Below are 23,706 nucleotides of genomic sequence, written 5' to 3' on the forward strand. Positions count from 1 at the left end.
TTCCCACTGGTTTCCCATACAGTGTGTAATGGTGACATGTATTTTCTCTACTCATGTGCACAACTTTACATTTATCAGTGTTAAACCTCATTTGCCACTTTTCTGCCCAAGACCCCAGTTTATTCAGATTTATTTGGAACTGCCTTGCTGCCACTTGTGTCTGCTGAGACCTGTTGTTCTACGGGTTCTCTGGAGCTTTCCTGCTCAGGTGTGGGAGATTGTGCTGGCTGGGTGTGTGTGTGTCTCCAGTCAGCCAATCACTCCAGGTCAGTACACATAAAAGCTGAACACACCCACACCTGGGAAGACAGTTTTTTTGAGTACTGACTTAAGGCCCATTTAGACCCAATGATTCTCGCTTAAAATTCGCTCAGTGTCGTATTTTGTATGTGCACAGACATTGGTGAATGCAGGTCTGTGCAGCATCACTTACAATGGGGCTGCAGCTGCTGCCGGCAGCCACATTGAAAGCAATAGAATGCTGGCACCCCTGCAGTGATTTTCAGGGAACGGCTTAAAATATAAGCCCTTCCCTGAAAATCAGCCATGGCCCGTGTTAAAAAAAATAAAATATATATATATATTTTCACCTATCCACCGCTGCTGTGTAAATATTCCCCATGGAGAGTAAAGAATCCCCTGCTTCGGCTCTGACAGCTGTAGCAGAGGATTTCTTCATCTCTGCAGGGAGTCTCCTTGTCACTGAACACTGTGACAACACTGTCACAGTGTTCAATGACAAAGGGACTCCCCGCAAGGCTGAAGAATTGCCCTCCCACAGCTGTCACAGCTTTTCTTCCATTGCTTTCAATGGGAGCATCGCTTCTGCAGTCCCATTAAGTCCCCGCCTGCTGAAACCGATTCAGAGCAGTGCAGGGAGAAGATAAGCTGAATGTGCCTGAGCCCCGACAGCTGAGGGGAGGTGAGTGTATATTTTTTTATTTTTAGTACATTCCAGGGATAATTTTTAGGGAGGGCTTATATTTAAGCCCTTCCCCAAAAATCCCTGCAGGGCTTGCCGGTAACCCATTGCTTTCAATGGTACTGTAGAAGCGCCAATGGGAGAACATTGCGATCCTCTGAACATTGGGATTCTTTACTTCCTGCGAGGAGTCCCCTTGTCACTGAACACTGTGACAGTGCTGTCACAGTGTTCAGTGACAAGGGGACTCCCCGCCGGGAATATTTACATGCACCACAGACCAATGGTGCACGCATGTCCTATCATTTACAGGTGCACGCATTTGCACAGCTGTAAAACACAGACATGTGAACACACCGTAGGGAACCTATGGTTCTAATAGATGCGTTGTTTTGTGCGCACAATTGTACGCACATAAACACGCTCGTCTGAATTTACCCTAGTCCTTTAATGGCATTCCTTTCATCTGTCAACTTCACAAATATTTCAGGACGAGTCTTCCTAAGACTCTTCCCTCTACCCCTCCTTCTGTCACCCAGCTGCCTTCCATTCTACCATCCACCCCAGCATCTACCTCAGTGAGTTTCTGCTTAGTGAGCAGCGAACCCCTTTCCAGGTTGCCAATGGATCTCAGTGTTGCAAGCCACACATTTAGATCCAGGATCTGGACTTCCTAATGAGTAACATGCTCACATCTCATACAGCAGTATACATGCTTCAAGAACTGCATACATGGCACAAGATGTACACTGGCGGCATTGTCAATCATTGAGCTCATTCTGAATGGGGATTGTACAGATAGATTAGTTAAAAGTAATATATGCAAGTGAAAATTAAAATGGATAAGTAGTGAATAATTATAGGTGACTTTTCTAATGACCCTGAATCTAAAGTCACACACTTTTATATAGCTCTTATCTGTGATACTCCTGGAGGACTCTGTTTGGAAAGGACACAGCAAGTTCCACAGATGCAATTTCTACAACCTTGATTGGATAACCCCCCACCCCCTTAATTAATCACCTGTGCAATGGAGATTAAACCACAAGCAAATTATATGCGCTATTAAATGTAAAGCGGTGAAAAGAAAAAAGACCCCCGCGCTCCGAGATCAGGAACTCCGTGGCATAAATTAAATGACTTTTATTGCGACGCGTTTCAACGTGTACCGTTGAAACGCGTCGCAATAAAAGTCATTTAATTTATGCCACGGAGTTCCTGATCTCGGAGCGCGGGGGTCTTTTTTCTTTTCACCGCTTTGGATATTGGAAGCCTGAAGGCTTTACACCCCGGGACGCTCTCCTGCAGTCACAGGATTGAAGACCAGGATCTTACTGAAGGCGTACGTGGATATCGGGTGCCGGTGGCTCCTTTAATTAGGAGCGCACTGTGCACCAGGTGAGTTGTGACTCACCAATTTTTATATTTGTTATTTCCTTATATTCTTTGAGGCGCTGAGAATTTATTTTTTCTTTTTTTACGCTATTAAATGTAACAATTTTTAGCAATATACCCCCCAATATACCTTCTCAGTACAACGTATTTAATCTTTAGGAAGAAAAGAAACAATATAGCTACAATGTATAAGCTTAAAGATAGCTATGAGCTTATTTTTCCGCTATATTAGGCAGGATATTCTTTCATTAAAATCAATGGAATGACCAGTGAATAAAATGATAGAAAAACGAAAACCTATTGTTGTCCATTCTTTCATTGACTAGACTGTAGAAAATGAATCATACTCTTTTTGCATCAGCTGAATGCAGCATGCTATGCTATTTTACACAATAAAGAATACAAATGTTTGAAGTGGATTGAAATTGACAGCAGAATTACTTGTAATTAATTAAGATCACATGGAATTCAATGGGACTATTCCTATACATACAAACAAAAAACATACAAGACCAGCACAAGTATGAAGGTACCCTTAGAGAACAGTGGATGTATACCTGCATATGTTTGCTGTGTGATAATGAAACGTGGCACAGACTAATCAAGGTCATACGGAGCATTATCACATTTGAAATTGAACAAGCAAGCAATGTGAAGACCAATGAGCTCTCCAAACAGCACAGAGATAAAGTTGTGGAGAAGTATAGATCAGGTCTAAGTTATAGAAATATATTTCAAGCTGTGGACATCTCATGGAGCAACGTTATATCCACTGTAATACAAGGGAAAAAATATGGCACAACTGCAAACCTAACGAGAAGGATGCCCACCAAAAGTCACATACCAACAAGGATGGCATTAATAGAAGATTCAACTAAGACACCAATGATAGGAGTGCCAAAGATCCACAGCGAAGATGGAAGGATCTGTCTAGTAGACTACTATAAGCCATACACTTCACAGAGTTGTGCTTTATGGAAGAGTGGTGCGAAAAAAAGCCTTTACTTAAAGAAAAGCATGGAGTGAAAAGTGAACTTGCTTGGAATTTGCTAAGTAGCATGTGACCGAATCCCCAATCACCTGGAAGAAGGTTCTCGGGCGAGAAGTTGGCATCCCAAATATCTCCATGCATGTTCTGTTGGTGATAAACCCAGCTGCCGGACAGGCCACGAAGTGTGACAATGATGTGGAGGCATTCCTGTTACATCCTTCTTGTCTGCGGCCAAGCATTATCCTGCTGAAAAATGCCTCTTGGAAGCCCTGCCAATGTGGCTGCAGGATGTCCTGAGAATATCAATCAGCTGTCACTGTCCCTTGTACCACTACTATGGGTGACAAACTGCCATACGTGATGGCCCCCCAGACCATCAAACCGGCAGTGTTGCGCTCCAGGGCAAAGGCAGGATTGAGCCGTTCACCCTGAGGGCTCCAGACACGAACAAGGACATCATCTGTTCCCAAACTAAACCTGGATTAGTTGCTGAAGACAACTTGGCTCCAGTCCATAGTCCGTAAAATGCATATGCCTCTCAATAAATTTTGCTAATTTTCTACTGTCCTATAATCAGGCAAAGATCTTCACTAAATTTGCATCATTTTCTGGGTTTAGAAATGAAACATCTCTCTGAAAGTTTCTAAGTCCCGACCTCCCTCCGCCAGGTATCCCAGTATCCCATCTCTATTCTTGTGTTCTTGCTCACAGATCTGAGCAACTGATCAGTATTAAAGATTTGATTTCCAATACTTCAAAAACAAACAACTCCTTCTAGGTGCTTGATTTTTTTTTTATATATATATGTATGTATCTATATAAATATTTCAGGGATTAGGCCTAGTTGTTAGCTCTGAATAAATAAAAATGTTCTAGTGCTTGGCGGTTTCATTTTGAGGATGATGTTCCGCATGTTGAAACACATTAAAATGTTGAAGGATGTTGAAAGTGTAAGGGATTTATCAGAGCTGTGTATAGTGTTAGAGTATAACAGCCTTTTCCTTACCTAAGCAAAGTAATATGTATGAAGACAGGAATGTGTTGTAATATTATCATATATCCTGAGGGATTACTTCCTATTGTTAATTGTAATCGTTCTAATTAGTTTTTAAGCTTTCATTTAGGGCGCTATTACACAAGCACCGCCCGTGTAATAGTGCTAATTGCTAGCAAAACGTGAGTACTATCGGCAGCCACTAGTATTCGTTTAATAGCAGCCTTAGCTTTAATTCTGTAGTCGCATTTTGTATTAAATGGCTCACTCTATTGGATGCAGCTTATAAGAAGTAACACCTGCATTTTGTCTTATCTAGACAGATCACATGAAAAAGTAAATGCTGATGGCCGCAGCGGGAGAAATAAACCTCTAAATATGAAGGTGAGCAGATAAGTGATGCGTTCCTGGTCAAGACATAACCTAATGAACTTATAAACCTAATGTTCTTGAACTCTGTGTGAAAGTAATGCATGATTTACCCTTTTTGTGGCAAATTAGGTTCACTCCACTTTTTTACCATTAAGTTGAGGCATACTATTTCTACCATATATGCTGGTCTAACTGGAGGTTTCTACAATAGGATCCTGCTGCCATTAACCTCTATCATAGACAAAAAAAAGTAAACGTCTGGTTACAGCACGGAAAGACATGGAGAGCTACACTTTTTTTTCTCCTGTCAAACCAGTATCCAGATGGACAACAGACTGTTATGTTTTTGTATAATGAAAGCAAACGGCAGTAAGATCTAACTGTAGTGACATCCAGTTGCATCTTGTTGTTGCAGGATATTTGGATCATCCCCAAAATCAATCTCCAAGACAGGACTGCCGAAATTATCATAAAAAAAAATTGTTTATTGACAATTACATATATAATAAAAACATTAAAAAAAACAAAACCTAAAGGAAATGCAGCACGAATATATAGGGAAATACGCCACCTCAGGTCATACATGTAGAATCATACTTATGTCAACCTACAATAGGCGCAACCAAGCTCCAAATCATGAACATAATAAAGTGTTACCTCATGACTGAGGGTCTGGAAATCCTTGCACGTTTCGCCTTTAGCTGCGTCCAGGAATAATTTATTTGGATCATGCAGTTAAAAAAATAAATGTGACTCATCTATTTAGGTGGAGTGAACTTTACTGCTTTTGGTTCATTTGTAGTAATTCATATTTGGGGCAACAACAATGAAATGACAGATCAGGTCACAGAACCCAGAATATAAAATACATCATTCTGAAATTGAAAAGCCAGATGAATAAATAAAGGTGCATTTAGACACAGAGATGATCGCTCAAAAGATGCCTTTTTGAGCGATCATTTATCATAATCTGCTAATTGGTACTAATGCCTATTAGTACCAATTAGCAGCATATGAGCCACCAGGAGCTGAATTTATTCAGAGGACCGCCCGCTGTTCTCTGAATAAATTCTCTTTGTTCTGCCACTGGGGCTGAGAACAGCTGAGACAATGCAATCAGCTGTTATCAGCGGTCCCCGGGCAGAGCACAGCGTGTGGTTCGTCTTATCAGCTGTTCTGCTGAAGGACGGATTTCATGCAGAACTGAAGTCCATCGTTCGGCAGAAAACTAAAAGATGGGCACATTTACACGCAACGATTATCGCTCAAAAGATGGCTTTTGAGCAAATTTTGAGTGATAATTGTTGAGTCTAAATGGGCCTTAAAACATTTATCTTATATTGATAAATCAATTGCTGTTGCATGTTCAGGCCCCCAGGTTATTGACTTTTTAGTATAAAAATTCAAGAGGACTCCTTGCTTAGGAGCTTGGGAACAAGCTTGTGAACAAACTCCCAGTGTTACCTTTGTGGCAGTCGCTAAAGTGGCATGACAACATAAATATGCCAACTATACCACAATTAATCATATCAGAGAAATATCTTCTAGTTTACAATCTATTGTTTGTTCAGCCGACATATTGCACGTGGCAGATCATACACGTAGACAAGTACACCACATATTTTGTATTATAATTAACATAATTATATATAAGACATCGTTTGCCAGTAAGATGGGGATAAAAGTATTTAACATTCTCTATGAAAGAGCAGACTTTACACCTGTTGTGTGCAAACACCTTTCTTTGCAAGCCAGGTTTTAATGGAATCCTCTTTTTTTTTTTTTACCACAAACGTACTCAGTGACAAGACTGATCCCAACATGGGCTCTTTTCTAGATACCATCCTAATGCCTGGCACAGTATCCACAGTATCTCGTCCTGATATAATAGAGGTGGATATTTGGACACAATCTGTTTGTGTTAAAGGAGTTGTCCGGCCACACAGGGTAAAAATTTTTATAATGCTGCTGCTTTCCTTTCAGTAAGGATAGTAACAGACAGCATACAGGGGCTCAAACCGGCCGGCAGATCAGCTGCAATGTCAGTTTCTTACCTTAGACTCTGATGTTCATTGTAGCTTTCAAAGATGGCGCCTCTGTGTGCGCGCTCCCGATGGTAGTAAGAGACATGAACAGGCAAAATTTCATGGCCTCCCTCAGCTTACGTCCTAGCCCCGCCCACGACACGCCCACCTCTATTGAACTGCTCTACAGTCTCTCCCCGCCCAGGCCACGCCCCCTGCTGCATACTATAATCAGAGGGGGTGTGGCCAGGGGAGACTGAGTTATACACTCATGTCAGGAGGGGGGAGGGGAGGGGAGGGGGGGGCAGTGATGTGTGTCTGTGCAATGTCAGGATGGATGGATGGATGTGTGCAAGTGGCTGTCAGAAGTCCCGGGGGGGGGGGGGGATGGATGGATGTGTGCAAGTGACAGCCACTTGCACACATCCATCCATCCTCCCCCCCCCCCCCCGCCTTGACCTCTGACAGCCACTTGCACACATCCATCCATCCATCCTGACATTGCACAGACACACATCACTGCCCCCCCCTCCCCCCCCCCCCCGGACTTCTGACAGCCACTTGCACACATCCATCCATCCATCCTGACATTGCACAGACACACATTACTGCCGCCCCTCCCCCCCCCCCCCGGACTTCTGACAGCCACTTGCACACATCCATCCATTCATCCATCCATCCTCCCCCCTCCCTCCCTCCTCCCCCCCCCCACGAGAGCCCGCCCCTCCTCTCATTCTTACCTAGGAGTTGAAGAGCCAGCAGCCACGCCTCCTCAGGCAGAACTGAGCTTCCCAGGCTGAACTTCTGCACATGCGCAGAGCTGTGCTGGAGAGGCGCGTCCCCGGTCGTCCCGACAAGAAGAGGAGAAGAGACTTGTCGGAACCAGGAACCATGGCAACTGAGGAGCAACACAGGGGGGGGCAGCCAAGAGGTAAGTGAATAACTTCTGTTTGCCTAATTTACAATGCACAATGTATATTACAAAGTGCATTGTATTGGGCAAACAGAAGTAATGAGACCTGATGTTTATGGCCGGACAACCCCTTTAAGTTGCCTGCTCTACGTTGTAATAAAATTCACCTAAGGCTGATCTTCCCGTTATTTGTTTCTTTTTGAAGTATTGGAAATCAAATCTTTAATACTAGCTGTTCAGATCTGTGAACAAGAATATAAGAATTGATGTTGGTTACTGGGTTACCTGGCAGAGGGGGCAGAGACTTAGAAACTTTCAGACAGATTTTTAATTTCTAAATTCTGTGAGCAAGAACACAAGAATAGAGATGGGATACTGGGATACCTGGCGGAGGGAGACCGGGACTTAGAAACTTTCATACAGATGTTTCTTTTCTAAACCCAGAAAATGGTGTAAATTTAGTGAAAATCTTTGCCTGACTATAGGACAGCAAAAGATTAACAAAATTGATTGTGAGGCATATACATTTTACTCCAACAAACTTTGGTTTAAGACGGATGTATGAATCACTAGTCTTATGGGGAATCTGTCACTGGGTTCATGCTGCCCAAACCATGAGCAGCATGAACCCAGAACAAATATGCACAGTGCCCCCATGTAAGTGTTATTCTGAAACACTAGTTTTTTCAGAATAAACACACTTAAAAGTTTGCCTGTTTTAACTTGGGAATGGAGCTCCAAGTCAAGCAGGCAGGCCTTGCCAGGTTCTCCATACTGCAGCATGAAGGTTGGCAGGTCCTCTATCTGCTTGTAGAGCATTTCAGAGGCAAACAGGCAAACTTCAAAGTGTGTTTATTCTGAAATGACACAGTGTTAGTCTTTTACTATGTGATGGTTTGAATTTTGCATCTTTTTCATACCAGTAAAGTCCGTTAGGGTGGTTTCGCGTGATGCGAGAGGAAGTAAAAAAGCAGATTATGAAGCTAATGATTTAGGCTGGGTTTACACCGAATTGGCCGCACCGAAATTCAGTGAGAATTCCACTGGAAAACCGCAGCTGCGCGTTTTGGAGCAGCTTCGATGCCTGCATGTTCGCTGCGGCCGTCTCTCCCCATAGAGAGGAGAGAGTTGACATGCTGCGTCTTTAATTTCTGCGCTGCATGGCTGTTTCCGCACGGTTTGTCCGCAACGGATTGGCCGCAGCATGTGGACAAGATTTTTACAAAATCTCATCCACTTTGCTGGCTAATCCAGGAATTAGGAGCTGTGTGCAGACAATCCGCACGGAAATTCCGCAGCAAATCCATCCTGTGTGAACCCAGCCTTAGGGCTCCCACATACTTGTGTTTTTTAATGCTGTGTTAACACTGCGTTTTTTTAACGAGTATGTCAGTGGGACTTTCTAATGTTAATAATGCATTGCACAAAAGTCGCAAAGCACAAACTTGCGATTCATTTTTAACATTAGAATTTCCATTGACATTCGCGTTAAAAAAACGCAAGTGTGTGAGAGACCTTACAATGGTTTCCTTCCCATTAGCGATGTTTTCACTCATGCGATTGTTGCGAGAGCAAAAAATCATGGCATGCTCTCTATCTTTCTGCCATGTGCATTTTTTATTTCCCATGATTCCCTATGGATCCTCCTTTTTATCGCATTGCAACGCAACAAACTTGTGATATGATTTTAACATTAGAAAGTCCTATTGACTTTCACTAAAAAAGCACGGCAAAATAGCGCAATACAAACGTGCAAGCAAATCGCGAGCGGCAGCAATGATTTTGCAAGAAAAAGCAGCGTTGTTGCTCAAAAATCGTGGGAAAAGGATGTGATTTTGACACAATTTTCTCATGGAAAAATCGCGATCGCCCGTGTGGAACTAACCTTATTGTGTTAAATTAAAAACTACTAGTTTGCTCTCATTGTAAAAGTTTACAGCATTGTGAACTTTCTGCATGCATATTTTTCTTTCCTTCTCTTTGTTATTTGAGTGCTCTATGCATTTGGGACAAATGGCTCCATTAATCTTATTGAATTGGGAATGGAAGCCTGGGAGCCTAGGTAATCTAATTTATTATATGGGTCACACAGAAATTAATTTTGCAATTCTTGTACAGTAAAATCAATTTGTCAATTGTTGGGTATGAATTTATTACGAAATTTGTTAGGAAAAATATTTTTGCATTAGAAACGGGTCTCTTGTTATTTTCAGATTGAGATAAAAATTTTCTTTCATCCTTATGTGGCATATTGTTATTGCAGAAAGCCCCTCTGACACAGCTGGGTTTTGCATATGAAACCATAGACAAAGCAATTAAAGGATTAGCTGTCTCCCGATCAGAAGGCGTTGAATATCATAATATACCAATCGCTGACCACTACATTAGAACGGTAAGATCAGAGAAGTAATGGGTCGTAGATAGAGATGAGCGAGCGTACTTGCTAAGGCAAACTACTCGAGCGAGTAGTGCCTTATGCGAGTACCTGCCCACCCGTCTCAAAAGATTCGGGTGCCGGCGGGTGAGAGCGGTGAGTTGCGGGAGTGAGCAGGGGGGAGCAGGGGGGGAGAGAGTGAGAGAGAGATCTCCCCTCCATTCCTCCCCGCTCTCCCCTGCCGCTCCCCGCCCCCCCCCCCTCCCCCCGCCGGCAGCCGAATCTTTAGAGACGAGCGGGCAGGTACTCGCATAAGGCACTACTCGCTCGAGTAGTTTGCGTTAGCCAGTACGCTCGCTCATCTCTAGTCGTAGAGTGTTGCTTAAAGGAACAATCTATGCTTGTTTTGAAAATTCTATTATGTTTTTTTGCAGGCCTGTTATTAGTTTAATATGGTTTTTCAGTGATAATGGCCCTTCCTATAGACACATCCACGGGCTCTTGGTCACGCTATACTTAAAAATGTTTTAGGCACTGTTTAAATTTGTGTCATGCTAGATCCATCGTACAACAGATTCCAACAGTGCCAGATAGACTCTGCTGATTGTTAGTTGGGTTCTTTCAGGGTTCTGTTGTGGAGTCCATGTTTTTCACTGCAAGAATGCTGTACTGTTCTTGCTGTCAGATCTGATAAAATTGCTGTCAGAGATTTTAGAGCCTCCAATAAAAGTAGCGGCCAAAGAAAATGGAGTAATGTAAACATGGAGACACATAAGTCTGCATAGGAGCTGTATAAACAAAAAGAGTTTTAATCAAAACTATAAGCAAGCTTACTTGTTTATTTTAGATGCGTTGGATCAGTTAAAAAAAAATGTTGAGGAGAGAGAGACTTAGGCAGAGCATGGGTCAGCTTGAAAAGTGCTCGAGTCTCACATTGACTTCAATGGGGTTCGTTACTCGAACCGAGGTCTCGAACATTAACCCTTTCCAATCAACTGTCTGACGTCTAAAGACATCATGATTTAAGGCTGTACAGCGCTGATGTTGGAAGACGTCTGTCGGGGTTCTCTTACTGTATATTGCCAGCTTCTCTGCTGTCGGAGCCTATCCAACGTGTCACCTCATGCAGTACTGACTTTAGCCAGAATATAGCGCCGTTGTATAACGGCAGAAAAAGAGTAAGCCCCCTAGGAAAACCAGGATACAAATTGGATTGGAAAGGGTTAAGAAACGCTTGGCTCGAGTTACGAACACCTGAGTATTTTGGTGCTCGCTCATCTCTATACATGATGTTATTGCAAGCTTCTGAACCTCTCAGGATTCTTCCTCAGGCTAATGAAATAGATCCGAAGAGGCATGATATACATTGTAAGGACAAAAGTATTCGGACACTGCAGAAAATTAGCAAATATGCAAATACTGACTTTGCCAAATGGTATGCTGGGTAGGGCATGGAAAAAATAAAAAGCTGCTTTGTAATAACTATTCATTCATCCGATCGAGCGCTTGTGGGACAAACTGGAGAGACGGGTATGACACCGCCACCCACGCCCATCTTCACAGCAATATCTTGTCACAACCTTGCACAAGGAATTGCGGGCTATTTCTTCCCAGACTTACAGAGAACTTGTGGAAAGTCTGCTTCGGCGTGTTGCTGCTGTAATACCAGCAAAAGGAGGGTCAACACCTTACTAAATAGAATAATAAAGCACTTTTTTGAAAAACATGCAGTGTTTAAATACCTTTGTCCATATGGTGTACATATACACATACCTATGACATGGCAAAGACATGGATGTGATAGATTTGCACTTCAAAGGATACTACAACAGGATGAGTAGAGAAATAAAAACATACTTAAATAGTCCACTGATAAAGATGTGAAGGTATTATCTGATGTACAACAGTACCACTGATAGGTGGCAGTCCCTATTGACCTAAGGCACATTTAGACACAACGATTATCGCTCAAAATTTACTCAAAAGCCATCTTTTGAGCGATAATAACTGCGTCTAAACGAGCACCCATTGTGCACTTCTCGTGCATTATTCATTCATCGCTGACTTCAAGCCAGCTTGAAACCAGTTGTTCCTGCTTATCAGGACCGCACGATGAGTTCTCTGTGGTTAGCGCTGATAGCATTCTTTCAGCTGCAGACCCGCTGGAGAACAATGGAGCTGAATGCAGATAACATGCCTCCGGCTGTTATCTGCATTCAGCTAAAGGCTTCATTTGCGCGCTAATAAGCTACTACTAGCTGAGTAGCTACTTATTAGTTTATGCAAAATGATCGTTCAAAGCTGTCACTCAAACTGTCATTTGAGCGATTTTTGACCGATCACTTTTGTGTCTAAATGGGCCTTTACAGGAGTCCATCTGGATTCGTCATAGTATCCACTGTTTTAAGGGGAAGGATAGCGCTGTAGGCATTGCTGTTCTTTCTACCAAAGCTGACATAATCTGCAATGAAGATGCGAACAAAGCCTTTGCCTGTGATTGAGTTGTCCTTTTAAAGTAAAACATATAGTTATTGTAAGATGTCGAGCCCCAGCATTTGTATAAACAAGTAAGGTTCTACTTCATGCTCATTTCCAGATGCTCAGCCGAGTTTATCGAAAAACCTTATATTATTCAGATTCCTTGTTTACTGAATATTTAATGTTTTGTAAATTCTTGGTTAAGTCCTGAAGTAATGTTTGTTGGGATTATAAACTAATTAAAGCACAGAAACACAAATGAATACTAATCCATTCTCTATATGTTTGTGCTTTCTGTTAGCTGGGTGCAAAGCGACAACGCGTAGAGAACACACTTAAAGTGCAAAACAGTTCTTCCGAGTCACTTGTAAATAATGTGACGATGATGGATTTGCAGCTTGAGCTAATTGTAGCCCAGCATCGGGTGTCAATCAAAATCCTCCGTCAAGTAAAAGGTAGGAGGTCTGCTTGTGCTATATCTGTCTAAAATGTAGAAGTGCTGTGACAGTGCATCTCACAATGTAATAAAGCCCATTAGCAGAACAATGAACTTGATACATTTGTAAAGAAGCAAATAATATCAACTTCAAGTGTTGTCTTCAGCAAAAGGTATGAGGTGACAAAGGCTGCTATCATTTTCATTTGTTGCATACTCTATTTACTATTCGTGTAATGCCTCTGAATTTATTTTACAGGTTTATTGTAGGGTGATTTTCTAATGTGCAGTGAAATACGAGCCATGTGATGCTTCTCTGCATTTGCTGTTGCTGGGATTCTGGCATCAATTGTAAAACTTTTTTTCTTGGGATTTACTAATCCAAATGTGCTAGCATTTTTTCCTAAAATGTGCCAAAAAACTGGCTTACATGCCATGCATCACATATTTTATCTGTTTTAGACACTTTTTGTGCCTTGCTAGAAACTTCAAAATTGTCTATAAAAGTACACATGACTTTATGAAGTCAAAAAATGCACCAGACTAATGAATGTATAAAAGTTAGAGATGAGCGAGCCTACTCGCTAAGGGCAATTACTCGAGCGAGCATTGCCCTTAGCGAGTACCTGCCCGCTCGGGAGCAAAGATTCGGCTGCCGACGGCGGGCGGGAGCTGCGGGGGAGAGTGGGGAGGAACAGAGGGGAGATCTCTCTCTCCCTCTCTCCCCCCGCTCCCCCCTGCTGACTGCCGCAACTCACCTGTCACCCGCGCCGGCAGCCAAACCTTCTCTGCCAAGCGGGGAGGTACTCACTAACGACAATGCTCGATCGAGCAATTGTCCTTAGCGAGTATACTCGCTCATCTCTAATTAAAAGAGATTGTGGTATAAAGAAAGCAAAAAAGTTTGATGCGCACCAAATTTATCACACAGCGTGCCCACTATGTTATGTGCCCGTAACTTCTGACTGCCTTGCCTAAATGTATCCTGTCTGACTATTAGTAAGCATTAGTAAACCTGCCCTAAATAAGAGGTGAGGCTAGCCACATCCTTACTAAATTATTGCACCACTAAATATTTTAAATAGCTGAAAAAAACAATAAAGAATCCTTTATAATCTGGCACAGCAATAACTGACCGGTAGAACAAAAAAACTGGCAAACAGAAAAAAAGCAAAAAGAAACAAAATAACATAACCAGATTGTGTCTCATTATTTTGTATACATTTACAGTAGATTAACCCTTTGCAATCCAATTTTGCATTCAGGGTTTCCTAGGGGGATTTCTCTTTCTGCCATTTTACAATGGCCCCATCTGCTTGCTAGAGCCAGTACTGCAGTATGGCCAGAAATATACAGTAAAAATACCCTGCCGGACGTCTTCCAACATCGGAGCTGTACAGCCTTCAATCAGAATGTCTTCAGACGTCCGACAGTAGATTGGAAAGGGTTAATTTCGGCTTCAGTGGGCAGTCATTATGGGCTACATGATTGTGTGTTAAGAAACAAAAGAACACTCACCTTATGGAATCTATGGGTGGTAACTAGAGATGAGCGAGCGTACTCGGAAAAGCACTACTCGCTCGAGTAATTTGCTTTATCCGAGTATCGCTGTGCTCGTCCCTGAAGATTCGGGTACCGGCACGGAGCGGGGAGCTGCAGGGGAGAGCGGGGAGGAACGGAGGTAAGATCTTTCTCTCCCTCTCTCCCGCCCGCTCTCCCCTGCTCCCCGCTGCGACTCACCTGTCAGCCGCAGCGGCACCCGAATCTTCAGGGACGAGCACAGCGATACTCGGATAAAGCAAATTACTCGAGCGAGTAGTGCTTTTCCGAGTACGCTCGCTCATCTCTAGTGGTAACCCTAGGAGCCTTCAGTTGGAGATCCTCTCAGATTCTTACTCTATAGCATTGTTTCACTGCCTGCTGATTTCCTCCTCTACTGCTGCTGCGCTGTGTGATAATGTCCCTCACTTCCACTGGCATCACTAATGTGGGCTCTACCAAAAGTCCTAATTTGCACTGCGCTAGCTCACTTGCTGCCTGTTGTTTTGGGGTTTAGTGAGGTTTTTATGATATTAATGGTCTACATTCCTTTAAAGGTCCTTGTACTCGTTAAAGTCTAGTATTTTTTTTTCTCCAAAAAGACTGAACCTGATTAACAATGATTTACAAGTCATTAACGATGATAGATATTTTATACCTAGTTTAGTGTCCTCTTACCAATTGTTTTCTTAACAGAATTCTGAATATATGTCAAAAGAAACTTAAAATGCTGAAATCAAACTTACTGATGAATCTAAAGGGAATGTTACTTACTTTACAAAAGTTATTCAACTCTTTATTAAATAGGGTTTTCCAAGGTCATTGGTGGCAGCAGGGGGATGCAGCCTACAGAAAAAAAAATACTCACCTCCTGCTGCTGTGATGCTCCCCCGCCACGTGCTGCAGTTTACCCACGTGACTTCTGCAGCCAAAAGAAGGCTTGGCAAGGATGTCACTGATAACATCCCATAAACCTGCCTAATGCAGAAGCCCATGGGACAGATTTATAAGTCATCACCATGCCTTCTGGCCAGGCGGCGTTACCTATCAGATACCACAATTCATATATTTCCTTTATATAGGTTTAGATGGAAACGATATGAAATAAATAACTTGGAAACCCCCTTTAAAGCCTTGTAGATCAACTGGGGGATGATGTTGAAAAATAAAACCACAGTTTTAGTTGTAGGGGTTCTCCAAAGTTTTAGAAATGAAACAAACTGTAGGAAATGTTATAAAAACTTTAAAAAAATCCACTTTCCAGCTTTTTTTGGCTCTGAAATGATGACATGCCGTACATCCACACTGGTCTCAGTGGTAACATACCTTTACATGTTAGCAGCACCGCAGAGAAAAGTGATTGGTTTCAGCAGTCACATAAATGTGCGGTATATCATGGTTCCAAGAAAATAAGCAAAGGGCAGAGGGGACCACAGAGTCATCAGCGCTGGAGCTGTGAGGGATTTAAGAGATAAGTAATGCCATATATATATATATATATATATATATATATATATATATACACATTTTCTGCAGCTGGTTTAAGTTCTTAAACTCTTTAATATGCGATGACTGTATTTATAGCTGATGGTGAACATCTCAAATCATCGAAAAGTTCCAGGAATATCCAAGGAAGAGAGTCTTTACGCTTCCACACAGGTGAAAGATCAGTATAATAAAAAAAATAGCATACATGACTGAGTACTACGCAACCTAACTACATTGTTATGTAATTTTGGATTGTAGAATCGGAAATACTTGCTAAAATCAACAAGAATAAGCTCTCAAAAGCTATCTTCTTAATGCAGAAAGCCGTGGTGATGAATAAAGGACTAGACTGTTCTGCTGGCGTGCTCCTTGAGGTAATGTTTAGTATTATCATTTTGATCAATTTTATTAAACTTTTTTGGTGTGCTAGCATTATGATTCGGTGTATATGTTGTGCTAGAGTCTGTTACAGTCATATTGATCTTTGGCTTAAACTATAGCATAATAAAATTCTGCAATGTTACCAAGACTTTTCTATGCTTTTCTCCCAGCTTAACAATGTCTAGGACATATTTATTGTTCTTCCTTTAGACTCGAGCAGTCAGAAGTACAATTTATTGCTTATTTATTTCCATGTTATTCTACTGGCAGGATTCAGAAAAATTGATTCAGCAAGCTGAAATGGAAGAGAATGCAGTCTACTTATCCTGCATTAAACAAACAGAGACAAAGGGTGGTAAAATGAATGTACTTCCCCCACCTATCCTAATTTACAGAACAGAACATTCAATGGTGTTTAAACCAGCTCCATTCACATCTTGTACTAAGGTAAATTAGTTTACAGGTATTAAAGCGGACCCTTCGGGCCTGGGCAAACAAAGTAGGCTGCATCGGCTTCTCTGACTACCTAATGCACACTGTGTATTATTATGCATCATTAGTTTAAGACACATCACATGCTTTGATTAACTAGTGCTGCTCACATGACTAGGGCTGGCCAGTCAGAGCAGCATGTAGTGTCTTAGACTACTATTGCATACTAATGCAAAGCATGCATCAGGTAGTCGGAAAAGCAGTTTGGCCATCTTTGTTTGTGGAGGCCTGGAGGGTTACTTAAGAGCAACTTGCTATAGCCCGCCATAGACATTTTTCTGTTTACAAATAAGAATGCAGTCCTTTTTTCTTTTTTATTGTCTTCGGTCATTAAGTGAATGCATGCATACAGAGTTAAAGGGGTTGTCCCGCGAAAGCGCCATGGAGACGGGGACACCAACACCAGGGGAGTAAGTATATAACTTCTGTATGGCCAATATTTAATGCACGATGTACATTACAAAGTGCATTTATATGGCCATACAGAAGTGCATAACCCCACTTGCTTTCGCGGGACAACCCCTTTAAGTTATTATCAAAAATATTTTATCTTTTTACAATACACTAGTCTCAAAGCAGACAATTTGAGTTGTATACAAAGGCATATTATAACTAAATGACATTGACCGCCCACTGAACAATAAATGGAAAGATTTTGGGAAAAGGTTTGGAACAACTTTATAAAACTTTAATTGCTTAAATTAGATGGTTTAGCATAGTGTTTAAGGCTGAAAAAAGACTTGTGTCTATCTAGTTGAGCCTATTACTATAGGTCTTTAGAATGATGTTTAGTGTCTTTGAGTTTACTGAGAGTTATATTTTTGTTCAGATCTTAGACACAAATTAGAAAAGAAATGTCACTAACCAGTACACTGTGCCGCTGCCCTCTATTCAAAGTGTATTGCTTACATACAGCTATGGTTAAAGGTTGTTCTTTACATGACATCCAATGAGGTCACATGTCATAATCACATGTGCCCTTCCTCTACATGTACATTTTGTGTACTGTTTATGCAATGGACTTATGTGGTGCCTTACATCCTTCTGAAGTCAGTAAAATGAGTATCCAGCTTGCTGGGGTAAAAGATGACTGGGGAGGCAATGGCAAACTACCCCACAGAAACGGTCTGCCAAGAAAACGTCACTATGTGACGTCACCTGAGGGGTCAGTCATGACTCGGTGCATGCACCATGGGACTTTATCTACCATCTGCAATGGACATCAGCAGATTGGCAGGCAGAGCAAAAACACATGGACAATGTGACTACCTGGACATGATGACACAAGGTTGGCCTGTTTCTGAAACCAAATTGTTCACATTTGACTATCTATTTTGGGCAATGAGGACACAGGGTAATTAGTAAACATTGTATATTGGCAAGTGGTGGCTTTTCTTGTTTCAACTGGACAACCCCTTTACACAGGAAAGACATATGCTTTTTGGTGCAATTTTAATGCAAATGTTTGAGCCAAAGCCAATGAATTCAGATGGTATAGGAAGTATACTGGGAGGACTTATACTTCTTGCTTTATCCACTTATGGTTTGGGCTAAAAAAAACCTGCATATGCGTTTCCAGCCTTTAAAATAGTTATCACAGGATTGGGGCATATAGACATTTATAGAGAAGGGTCCCCCACTTAGATCTCCCTCTATGAGCTGGCACTGAGAGCCGCTCTATAATGGCATCTCCTCTTCTGGTGTACTCTAAGTCATCCCTGTATTACAAGGACAGCTGTTCATATGAATAGTCATCATACAATACTATAATTCCATTGTAGTGTTTGCTGCAGACGAAATACCTGAATGGCCATGTCTTCTCCATGCAAAAACAGTTGTTTGTGATGAGTGGGGCACAGGCTGATCAATTATTTACCCCTGAGGCCGCATTCTAATAGACCATGGACAATCATCGTTCAGAATTATTCGAATTCCTGTGCTCTTGCCGGAACTTGGACAATAGATGTCCCATGTAAATGCTTGCTTCTGCATGCAGAAAAGTGAATGACGCGCCGTTCAGTGTAAACAGCAGTTGTTCACTTATGAACGATTGTCTGTTTAAAGGGAATGGAGATGGGCGGGGGGAGAGTGCGCTGCCTCCTTGCCAGCAGCACAGGAGTGAGCATCACTGGGACGAGTGTCGAGCATCGTTTGCCCTATAGTGCTTCCCGTGTAAATGGGGCATAAGGGCTCAGTCATACAGGCGCATCCGGGTGCCGATGCACCAGTGTTACAGCATGAAGAAGACGGCTGCACTGCAGGTGCGGATGACTCTCCGCAGCGCCGGAAGAAAAAACACAAGACCAGCAATGGAGCCGGTCATGTGTTCTTTCTCCGCACCTGCAGTGTGGCTGTCTTATCCTGCAGGAAGATGGGCGCATCGGCTCCCGGATGTGCCCATATGAATGAGCCCTAAGAAAGGTTTGTCTCTGATGGGACAGCCCATTTAATGCTGAATTCATGTAGCACCATTGCTGCACACGCATATTCAGTCCACTTGGGTCCAAAGGAGAGAAGTAGTATAAGGAAGCATTAAACTTGAAAAAGTGAAATGTGTTCCTAGTGTTAATGAGTTCACACCTGCATTATTTTCAGTTAGGATTCCATCCTTCTGTTCCTTTTATGGAGCTTAGAAACTAAACTAAAACAGAAATAAACATTTCCATTGATTTCAATGAATTTCCCCCCCCCCCCAAAAAACGGTAGGCAAACTATATGCTGTCCTTTTGCTCTCCTGTTTTTAATAAACCCATTGAAATTAATGGGGAAAAAACAGAAATATTTATTTTTGTTTTCATTTTATTTCTCTGCTCCAAAAATGGAACAGAGGCGGAATGATGACTTTCAGTCATATCGCAGGTGTGAATCCTCCCTTAAGTCAGCACATCCAAACATTGACTGAATGCTGCAATCTATGCAATATTTTTAATGAGGTTGAAGTGAAGAGACAAGTGGGAGTTATACAGTTTAACGAACATCACTGCTACAATACGTAGACAATTTTTTTCTCTCTTTTTGGAATCAATACAGGTTTCTGTCAAAAACTGCATGTGGCAGCCATTCTGTGATGTTAGGATGCATATTCCAGCTTTGAAGCCTTTTATTTTATGTATGCTGCTTTTTCATTACTTGGTCATGATGAGCGATCACAATATTCTTACCGTATCTTCCATGTTCTAGGTGGCCTGGTACTGTTTATTTGGGCAGAGTGTAACAGGCCCCAACTTTAAAGTACGGTTAAATGATCATAATCTTCTGGGAACGGGAGAACTGGTAAACTGCTTTAACGTTTTTTCTAATGTTCCATTTATACAGTACATAAAGGATGATACAATGTAAAATACTTGTACACTTCATCTGTTAACATTTTAATGCTTGCTGATCATTCAAATACAACTTAATGGCCTAAATATATTCAGTTTATGCTCGATTTTGCTAGAAATATTGCTGATAAATTTTAATTGCAATTGTACAGGTTGCATATAAATTGCACCAAATTTAACATATTTGTTGTCAAGAAAGAAAATCAGCAAGAAAAGTGGGCACAAGAAAAGCTGTAAATGTACTTTTTTTCTAAAGTAAATGTTAGTAAAGGTGCACATTAGTGGCGCAGATACACTGTAATAAATGTAGCCAGCCAATTTTAAATGCACTAAATCTATATGCACTAAAAAAAATCACAGGAAGTGGCCATATACTTGCTGATATACTAATATGAGAGGGCAGACATATACACCGCGTATATCCATCAACATGTAGACAGCCAGACTGCTAAACAGAGGAGCAAGTAACGCATGTGAAGGGCACTGATTAACAGCCACTCACACACCGTCCTTATATTGAGGGGGGTGGCTGCTTAGTGAATACAGGGTGTCAGGCCACATGGTACGTGTAGTGCACCATGCAAGCTTTCAACCTATTAGTGATGCCATATTTCAATTCGGTGGGCTGCCCTTCCCCCACAGGGGAATTACATTGGCACTGGCACCCTGGGCTTTCCCAGCATTCAAAGCCACACTGCATGTTACTAATAAATACAAGGTATTAGTTGATATTTTGGCTGTAATACGTGAGCCCGCAACCCACATTGTGGGTCCTCGGTTATTGTGAATCCCTACACTAATATTAGTTAAAATATCAGAAAGGTAAATAAAATACAGACAAAATAAACACAGAAAGTGGCCATATACTTACTGATATACTGATACAAGAGGGAAGGTAATAACACCACATATATCCCTCAACATGCAGACAGACAGACTGCTAAAAGGAAGAGTAGAATAACTTTCCAACTGCCCTCTCTAATTTCATTTTTGCAAAATATCTTAAATTCAGTAATTGTGGGTGAAATTGTTGGTTAATAATCCAAATTTCTTACATTTGCTCACTTAGAATTTCCACATTACTCCTTTCTTAAGGCCCATTTACATGCAAAAATAATTGTTTAAAAGATAGGTTTTGAGCGATTGTGTTGCATAAACTGCTAATGGACACTTAGCAGCTTATCACCTTCACGTGCATGTAAATGAGCCTCTGGTACCTGTATGCAGAGAACAGCAGATGGTCGGTTCTCTGCATTCGTTCTTTTGTTCTGCCGCAGGGCTGCAAGCTGAAAACAATGTAACCAGTGCTCCCGTGGAGAGTACAGCACCATGGACAGCAAACACAGCATGCAGTCTCTTATCTTCTCTCCAGCTGAACAATGGATTTTGTGCTCACCTAAAAATCATTGTTCAGCCGAAGAGTGAAAGATGGGAGCATTTACACACAACCATTATCGCTCAAACGATGGCTTTCGAGCGAATTTTGAGCGATAATGGGCCTTTAGTGCATTTCAAAAGATAAAACCCGTGAGCATCTGAGAGCCAAGACCTCCAAAATGTTTCACGAAAAACCGCTTGAATAATTCCATAACTTTGCAGTTTCTAGTAATGCCATTGAATCCATTGTTATTGATTTAATATGAGAACATGTCTGACAAGGCACACTCTTTTTGTGATTGAGATATGAAGGATTTCTGGCACACCTCTTCATGCAGTAGCAGTTTTACCTGGTACAGTACAGTACTAGCGCCATATTCTGTCCACAGTATAAATAAAAACATTGTTTATCAAAGAAAATGACTATGTGGTAATGCTCAAACATAATACTTCAACAGGTTCCAGCAAATAGCAATATTTTATTGGAAGCTAAAGGTCTAAAGAAAAATGAGAAGTACATTTTTGCGGTTGGAGCGTATTCAGCAGATGGACACCTCATTGGAAATATGATAGGAGAATCAACCAAGCCAATTCTTGCTGCTCCCCCTTTGTCAGTACCTGCAACTTTGGCCTATTTAGCTCAGGTATTTTACATGACAGCATTAAAAGATGTAGACGTGTATATATAGGTACTTTATAGTGCAAGGTATGCTCAGTAATGCATAGTTACACATTCAAATTCATCCCTGAGGAAAAGTATGTAACTATTTGTGGATTTTCTAGCAGTATGTTATAATTAAAACTGTCTGGCATCTTTGGGCTTATTCACACAAATGCATTTGTTCTGTGTATTTCAGTGGGTTGTTCACATGCATGTATTTTGCATGCGCATTTCATTTCCACATAAAATACGCAGCTTGTTCAATTATTGCGGGTATTGCGTACAAAATTAGTACGTTTTAAACGAATTAAATATAATTGCCCATTGGAATCTATGTGAGCATGCATGTGTGGTTTTTTGCATGTGAAAATATGCAGGGCTTAGTGTGCAAAGAAAGCACTGCCTATCACACAAATATGCAGTGCAAATACACACGTAAATACGCTTACGCCACTGAAGCCTGCCTTAGTGCTCTAGTACTGTGTTTTTCCCAAAATAAGGCCTACTCCGATTATGAGGCCTACCCAACTTTTCGGAGAAGGGGGGGCTTTGTGTCCCTCTCGCTGGGCTGCGGCGCTCCGTCAGTCTTCCGTGTAGTCCTCAGCGCTGAGAAAGCATTTTCTTCCCGGTAACAGAGCTTGAATACCCCGCCTCCAGCAAGGGATTGCTGGGATTGGTTTAGCAATGTCGCCTCAGCCAACCAGAGCCGTAGCTCGATGAACCAATCACAGCCATTCAATTATGTCATTCACTGAATGGCTGTGATTGGTTCATCGAGCGCTGGCTCTGATAGGTGGCGTTCCTGAACTAATCACAGCACTCTCTTGCTGGAGACGGGGTATTCAAGCCCTGTTACCAGGAAGAGAATGCTCTCTCAGTGCTGAGGACTACACAATAGACTGCCAGAGCGACGGAGACCAGCGAAAGGGACCTGAACGGCGCCTGCTAATTAATATAAGACAGTGTCTTATTTTCTGGGAAACACGGTAGTAACCTGGAGGGCATCATAGGTTTTTAAACTAGCCTACTGATTTTAGCAATAGGTTACGCTCTACCAGTTTACATTTGGATTTGCTGACATGACATATACTACCGTATATGAAATGAGGGTTGCAATTTTAAAAGCATTAAATCTAGTGTATTCTCAGACAATGCAAACAGTAAAAAAACACAAAATAGATAGCATTTCATTTAAAGACTTGTGTAAAGTTCAGGGAGGTGAAAACAGTTTTTGCAGTAATGCAAATTGACAAGCAGGTGAAAGTAGTCTTTAAAGTTCCTTAGGGTGCATATACGATAGGTGGCAAAATCCTATCCAAATTTAATGACATTGTGTATCAAGCAGATTCCTGCATATATACTGTGCGGTGTAAATAACCAAGAATAAATATTCTGATTTACAGAGTGCTTATCAAGTTGGTAACTATAAAGTGGCTAAGAAGGCATGCTCTGTCCTATGGAACTACTTTGTCTTCTCACCAAGTCTGCCACAAAATGATTCTGAAGTCAGAGGATTCACAGGTGCTCATGTAACGCAGATGAGGTA

At 41.6% G+C, this 23,706-nt stretch overlaps 1 protein-coding gene across 1 annotated transcript in view; it reads left to right on the forward strand.

Annotated features, from left to right (window-relative positions):
- Positions 1 to 23,706, forward strand: part of CFAP54 (cilia and flagella associated protein 54) — a 394,557-nt gene that overhangs the window by 71,716 nt on the left and 299,135 nt on the right. The window contains exons 16-24 of the mRNA XM_066591462.1: positions 4,622 to 4,686; positions 9,875 to 10,003; positions 12,765 to 12,918; positions 16,023 to 16,097; positions 16,185 to 16,300; positions 16,578 to 16,754; positions 19,980 to 20,072; positions 21,958 to 22,143; positions 23,564 to 23,703. Coding sequence (XP_066447559.1) covers positions 4,622 to 4,686; positions 9,875 to 10,003; positions 12,765 to 12,918; positions 16,023 to 16,097; positions 16,185 to 16,300; positions 16,578 to 16,754; positions 19,980 to 20,072; positions 21,958 to 22,143; positions 23,564 to 23,703 — 1,135 coding nt within the window. The remainder of the gene's footprint in view (positions 1 to 4,621; positions 4,687 to 9,874; positions 10,004 to 12,764; positions 12,919 to 16,022; positions 16,098 to 16,184; positions 16,301 to 16,577; positions 16,755 to 19,979; positions 20,073 to 21,957; positions 22,144 to 23,563; positions 23,704 to 23,706) is intronic.

This window comes from Eleutherodactylus coqui, chromosome 2, assembly GCF_035609145.1.
Source record: "Eleutherodactylus coqui strain aEleCoq1 chromosome 2, aEleCoq1.hap1, whole genome shotgun sequence".
NCBI lineage: Eukaryota > Metazoa > Chordata > Amphibia > Anura > Eleutherodactylidae > Eleutherodactylus > Eleutherodactylus coqui.